The sequence below is a fragment of the Merops nubicus genome, unplaced genomic scaffold (genome assembly GCF_000691845.1).
Source record: "Merops nubicus isolate BGI_N331 unplaced genomic scaffold, ASM69184v1 scaffold30682, whole genome shotgun sequence".
Lineage (NCBI taxonomy): Eukaryota > Metazoa > Chordata > Aves > Coraciiformes > Meropidae > Merops > Merops nubicus.
The window spans coordinates 1,699-8,665 of record NW_008592069.1 but is presented as its reverse complement, the minus strand read 5'-3'; the positions used below and the strand labels follow the sequence as shown (position 1 = coordinate 8,665).

At 49.1% G+C, this 6,967-nt stretch overlaps 1 protein-coding gene across 1 annotated transcript in view; it reads left to right on the top strand.

Annotated features, from left to right (window-relative positions):
* Positions 1–2,311: 2,311 nt before the first annotated feature.
* Positions 2,312–6,967, top strand: part of CUTA (cutA divalent cation tolerance homolog (E. coli)) — a gene marked incomplete at its 3' end in the record, with an annotated part of 6,241 nt that continues 1,585 nt past the window's right edge. The window contains exons 1-2 of the mRNA XM_008935047.1: positions 2,312–2,439; positions 6,017–6,076. Coding sequence (XP_008933295.1) covers positions 2,312–2,439; positions 6,017–6,076 — 188 coding nt within the window. The remainder of the gene's footprint in view (positions 2,440–6,016; positions 6,077–6,967) is intronic.

Below are 6,967 nucleotides of genomic sequence, written 5' to 3'. Positions count from 1 at the left end.
TAGGCATAAAGTCCTAACATGGTAATTTTAAACTCTAAAGCTGTTTTTAGGTCACCAAAGCCAAAAGGAACGTTGTGGAAATCTCAGTCTCTTTAAACTCAGCTATCATTTTGCTGGTCAGTGCTTTGTAGTGAAATACTTAAAATCTCAAAGCACGGGTTTTGGTTTTGTTCACGTCAACATTTCAGCCGTTGTGAGTTTATTTGGCTTATCAGTTGGGAAACCTGGACTTTCAGTCGTTCACTTTTGCATCATCCCTTGGCAAATAGAATTATTGAGAGGGGGAAAAAAAAGAAGGGGTTATATTTCTTCTCAGGAAAAAGAAAAAAGGGCAGAAAACACCAAAAAAAAACCAAGAGAGTGGTCACTCTCATACTAATACTCAATCACAAGTGTTCATGAGGATTTTCTCATCACATGCACATATATCTTCCAAGAAGATTAGTGATCTCTGTGCTGAACAGGTCAGATCTTTTTTTCCCTGAGCAGGAACATGATTATGTTCAAATCTGGAAAAATAGGTACAGCAGCATATCAGAGTTAGACTCAGAACTATCTGAGTAGCTTCTGGGATTTGTTGCATGGTATTTGTTAAATGGCTTAGTGGAAAAAAAAGAGCACAAAAGGATCTCTGCAGATGATTATGAGAAACCTTGTGATAACAAAGAATATTTCCTCAAATGGATTTGGAAAAGAGGAGACAATGAATATAGCACATCAGTCATTTTCCAGATGGAAAGGAGCTCCTGTCTTTCTGGTGACAAGAGAGAGGGTTTTTTTTTTAATCCATTTTTTTACAGAAAAGAACTCTGCCATGGGCCCTGTAATGAGAGGTTGCTCAGAGGAGGGTGGAAATAAGGGAGGCAAAGGAATATATCCTTAGTCTTACAGTGGTTTTTTTATCCCTGCAGCTGAAGAAGGGCCAGATGCTGTTTGTTTCAAAAACCAGACAAAAGACAAAGGGAGGAGCAGCTGTGCTGAGGCCGTGCAGGGCTGTGCTGGTTGCTCAGCACACCACATGGGCCTTGCTGCTGCAGCCACCTCCCCAGAGAGACACTTGGGGCCTTTTTTTAGGACTGTGGAAGCACAAGGAGCAGCAAAAAGGTTTGCTGGGAATAGCACCTAATGTACAGCAAAACCAACCTGTTGCTGCTGTGCTGCCAGCCCAGAGAGAGGAGTTTTTTTTTGTTTTGTGCAGCCCAGCTGGGCAGAGACAGCCCTGCAGACCTGGGTGTTGTGCCCCAAAGGATGCAGCCTCACTGTCCTACTAGTATCAGATAATTAAGATTAAATGAACTTAAAACCTGCATTTCAGTCTTACCCTCCCTTGCCTGCTCTGCGAGATGGTTTCAGAGCCTGGGTGGGCTGCACAACATCTATCAGCAGAAGAGATTAATTATCCTGTGCTGACAGGGCAGGATGAAAGCTCTCTGGGTCCCAGCACAGACTGTGTTACCCCAGGCTTCCTGGGGCTCTGCTCCTGCATCAGGCTCCAGCCCAAATCTGTTCCCCATGGCCAGATCCTTCCCTGACGTGCTGCTCTCCACCTTCCCACATCTCCAGGGAGATGGAGGGTCCCATCCTCACTGTTTCCCAGAGGGGTGGACATGCCTCACCCTGGGCACACCCTATATTTTGACAATCAGTGACTTACCTCCTTAGTCTTCCTTGGAAAATCAGTCCTGCCTGGTGAGGCCACGTGCTGGGGGCTGTAACCCCCATTAGTCTGGGGTGTGACCTCCCACAGCAGAGTTCTGGGCACATCTGGGCTGATATGGCCTCACAAACTGCCCCTTTCCTGCCCCAAACACTTGGCACAGCACTAGATTGTCCCCACTGGAGGGGAATGAATCTTCCCTATGAGCATGTGGTCACTTAAACTGCAGCTGGCAGGACTGTAATGTTGAAAGGAGACTGGAGACTTCCCTTAAGCCACAGATAATCTAAATGCTGAGTTATACAAAATGCAATATTTCATAGAATCAGAGAATTATTGTGGTTGGAAGAGGCCTTTAAGATCACTGAGTCCAACCCTTCCCCAGCACTGCCAGGTCCCCACTGCCCCGTGTCCCTCACCCCACATCTCCACAGCCTGGAAACCCCTCCGGGGGTGGGGACTCCACCACTGCCCTGGGCAGCCTGGGACAGGGCTTGAGAACCCTTTCAGGGAAGAAATGATTCCTCATGTCCAACCTAAACCTCCCCTGGGGCAACCTAAGGCCATTTCCTCTTGCCCTATCACTTGCTCCTGGGGAGAACCAGGTCACCTAATGCAGGTTTTGCATCCCAGGTGGTGGTTCTGTCTCTGCTGATGTTCCCAGTGCTGAGAGGTCTCGCTCTCCAGCTGCACTCTGCTGTCACAGGCAGCTACCTCTCTGGGACCCACTCCATTGCCTTCATCAACTGTCTCAACGAGCAGATTGCCAAGGATATAGCAAGGTACAGACACACTTCCCCTGCTTGTCTGCTTGAATTGCTTGAATGCAGAGGAATAAAGCTTTTCCTTGCCTCTCGAGAGGCTCCCTGTATGTTGCACCCCTACCCAAGCAGTGCTCCCTTCCTCATGTGCTCTCTCTCTGTATCACACATCCACTTGCCAGGAGCTGTGCTTTCTAACAGAAAGCTGACAATCACCTCTGAAGCCAATGCCACAGGAACATCAAGCCAATTCTCAGTTTATTCCACTGACTTTCATGTTCAAGACCCATTTTAAAGCCATGGCCCTAAATCTCGGGGTCCTCAAGGTGTTCTCTGACCTGCCACAGTGTTTCTTCTTCTTTAAAACAACACAGATAACAAAGTCCAGGAGAGGTGTTTATGGAGAGGGAAAAGCACAGCAGACTGCCTTGAAAATAAAAAAAAAGACCAAAGTGGTCCCCAGCAAACACAGAGCAGGGACTTGTGAGGTACCACCTAGAAGCCCACACGCTGCTCACCAGACAAACTTTAGGGTATGAGTGCTTTACCTTTATTTTTTTTTCTCTCTCTTTTAATGTATGAGATAATTTGCATGATATTTTTCATGTAGAGTTTTTTTTCACACATCTGTCAGCCCCTGACTCAATAGATGGTTTGTTCAAAGTACTGAAACCGTGTTGACTGGGAAAATGTTTATGATGGACCATGAAGTTTCCTGCAACACCTCCTGCACTGTTTTCCCTGCTACCCTGCTGCTTGCCAAAAACTCTCCATCTTCTAGAAAGTGTTCCCAAACAGTCGTTCAGGAGCTGACAGGCTACTGAAAGGGATTCTGTGTCACCTTAAATACTGCATCTGTATTAAGAAATTCAAATAGAATAGTAGCTGCCCTGCTTGCTGTCCTCTGAGAGAAGGAGTAACTGTACATGGCTGGTGAAAAGAGCCTCAGTTCCTGAAAATGCTTCATCTAAACAGCTTTGTGACTGTTTTCCACTCTTTGTTCCTTATCTCGCAGCAAAGGGAGAGGAAATTAAATATTCCTCATTCCTAAGGTATATGCACTTTGTTTGTGCATTTACTGGTGGAGTAATTATTCCTTTGTTCTGGAATTTGGATGAATGAGCCATGGTTGTAAAGGATGACACAGGGCTTCTGCATCCGTTTTCCCACACACCTTTTCCCTGTGTTGTCATCTCTGTTTTTCCTTTACTTTGCTCAGTAGAGCACTCACTCCAAGTGGCTCAGTCTCCAGGGAAATTTTCCACTGGTTTTAAGGAAGAGGAGTTCAAGTTCTGTGAAAACAGATTAGCTGCAGGTAGAATTCAATGTCTGGCTTGTTTATTGTGTCAGTTCTAATCCAGTTTATCTGGAGTACTATTAATTTAAAATCCTCAGACTAAGCCCTAAAGCCCACACAGGAGATCTGGCCTCTCCCCTGGCCTTGCTGGGAGGAGCTGACCCCTTTGGGCTGGATGGTTTTGCTCCTGCACCCCAGATAACTCACCTAACACCCGAGCAGCCTGTCAGCCTCTGCTTCTGCCTTTCATTTGTGCATATCATTTCCTTTGCTTTTCTGCTTATTAATATTTCATCTGTCTCAATTCAGAGCCCATTGGGAGGCAGGGACAAAGAAACACACATTAAGTACCCAACCCAAAGATATCATGTATTATGCAGACGTTTTCCACGGATCACATTCAGCTTCTTCCAACCCTCCCTGTCCCCATGGTGGGCACGTGCTTCCACTCAGCTTGTTACAGCAAAGTTCAGGGTCTCAGTTAGGATCATGGTTTATTGGGACAGGGCAGAAGCAATTAGAAGGTACTCACCCAAATCAAAAGATTCCTGTGCTGAAGTGACTTGGAAGCTGCAGGCAGCCAAACCAAAGTGATTTGTGCCATGTGTTTGGCATGACAGGCTCAGTGGGGACGTCTCCCTCATGCTGCTGCAGTTCGTTGGTCCACAGATTAACTCAAGATGCTCTACAAGCATCAAATGCCTGGAACTGGCTGCACAGGGTGAGAGCAAACAAGCTGGAGCCTCCTTGGCTGGCTGTCCTCTCAGGCTGGGCCATCAGCAGAGGGATGTCCATCCCCATGGCCTCACCTCACTGTGCTTAACCATCAAACCCAGCTCCGTGAGTGAGCTGGGTCCAGGAGCTGGTTCTCCAGCACACTGCTGGAGTAGCAAGATGTTGTAGGATTATCAGGAAGGGTGGCTTTCCTCCCAGTGCCCAGGCTGCTCCTGATCCCTCCCTGTCCTGAAGCAGAGCCTGAGCAGCCCCAGGAGGGCACCTTGGCCTTGCACTCGTAGCTGCAAGGTGTGAACCTCTCCAGGGCTGCTGGTGGAGACGTGCAGAGGAGCTGGGGCACTTTCAGACAGGAGCCTGGCTCTCCTCAGGGCTCAGGGGCCAGGCCACAAAGAATGATGCTGTAGCACATTGGCTGGGACATCTTCAGGTCACAGCCATGCAGGAGGCACCTCTTCTGCTCCTCCTGCTCATCTCTGGGGGCATGCAAGCCAGTGACCAACTCTGCCTTATTTTTACAGTTCATAATGTTGTCTTTTTCAAAGCTAAGTGTTTCTTACCATTTATTCTGTAGTCACCTCCAGGCTGTATCATACTCTGGCTGTAAGGATAATAAATTTTTAACCTGCTCTGAGCCTAAAGCATTCTGGAGAGCATTTGGAATCAGAGCAGTAGGAACAATTTCAGTTTTTTAGGTCACAAATAGTTAATTTCTACAGGTAGTTGAGTCGAGCCTTCCAATATCTCAGAACTCCTGCCTCCTCTGCAGTTCAAAGTCATTTGGAAGTTAAACGTCTGCATTGTCAAAGCACTTGGTACCAAGTAGTGCCTGGTGAGGCAGGGTTAAAACCAAGGGTGCAGTCAGTCGTGCAGCACCTCCAGCAGAGCCACCACCGTGAGAAGGGCCCAGCCCTGGCTCTGGGCAGAAAACACAACTTTTGACCTCCTTCTTCTAAAAATCCACCCCAAGATTGCTTCAGTAATATCACTTCTGCTGGCAGACCCGAGCAGCTCTGCGAGAACAAATAGGCTCACAACTAAAGGAGGCAGCAGGAGGGAAGGAATTTATTTGGGCTTCAGATTTCTGGGACGTTTTGGGTAGATAAACCTCGATGTCGTTAATTTAACAAGATCCACGTTTAGTCTGCTGTGTGAGGAAGAGGCACAGTTTGACAGCACAAACCCCTTCCTGTCCATCCCAGTTCCTGGGGCTCAGCCCCTGCCCTGGTGTCCCCACGGCAGCATGGGCAGAGGGGAGGGTTGGCACTGGGCAGGTCCTTGCACCGTGTGAGGCACGGGTCCCATGGGCTGCTCCAGTCCAGGAGCAACACCAACCTTCCTGCTCCTCAGAGCTGGGCCAGGAGGACCCGAGCTGAAGCAGCTCCAGCTGGAGGTCACCTTTGCCTCTGCTTTCCCAGGGTAATAATTAACCCCCAATCCCACGTCCCCAGTGCCAAAGCTGCTGCTGGCAGTCAAGGGCAGCACAAAGGAATGTCCCCGTGGCTGGGGGCAAGCGCTGACCCGCAGCGAGCTGGGAACAAGCTCTAACTCCCCTCCTGTCTCACCCAGGGCCATCATGGACAAGAAGCTGGCTGCCTGTGTGAACATCCTGCCAAAGAGCTCGGCCTTGTAAGTTGGGCTGAATACTCCCCAGTGAAGGAGGTAAACCCTGGCTCCCCCGGGGGGGAGGAGGAGATGGACACCCCAGGGAGAGGAGGCAGTTTCCAGAAGGCTGCTGGGTCTGTTTGTGGTTGCAGATGATAGAGATGGAGTGTGCAGAGTGTGTCTGAGCTTACCAAGGAGCACAGATGCTCTGGCTGCCAGTGGGACCATTTATTTCTTGATTACTTGGCTACATGGAGACCTAGCAAAGAGCAAGGTGATTTATGGCCCTGAGGACATGGCATCTGTATTCAGAGAATCTAAACAGAGGCTATGATAGGGACCAGAAAAGGCCTTTACAACATTAAACAGCACTTTCAGGGAGGAAGAACAGTACCTTTGACTGAAATACAAGCAGCCACACTCTGCAAAGATCCTCAGCCTTCCATTCAAAGGGATTGCCCATGTTAGAGGAATTAAAGGAGAAAGCCCCAAACCAGCCATTTGGCTACAGGAGGACCCTGGCCTGGCCCAGCTGGAAGAGGGGAGTAGGTTCCCACATTGCAGCCTTCCTGCAGGAGGGGCTCCTGACAGCTCCCCTCACCTCAGGCTCTCCCATAGCCCAGCTGAGCTGCTGAAATAGGGCAAGCCCAGCAGTATTATCTGCCAGTAATATCCTTCTTCCCCTCACACTTCCCTCCTTCCATGCCCCAACGGCCAGAGCCCAGGAGCCCACGTCCAGCTCTGCCTGCCCCAGCTGGTTCCTCCTCCATGCCCTGCCCAGGGGACACCAGGACGCCTCCGAATGCCCCCTCATGCAGGGAGCCAGCACACAGATGAGATCATGACAGCCTTCTGTCAACAGCAATGTTTTGAAAGGTCATCTCTGACTCACAAGAAGTTCACCTCCTCTCCTGC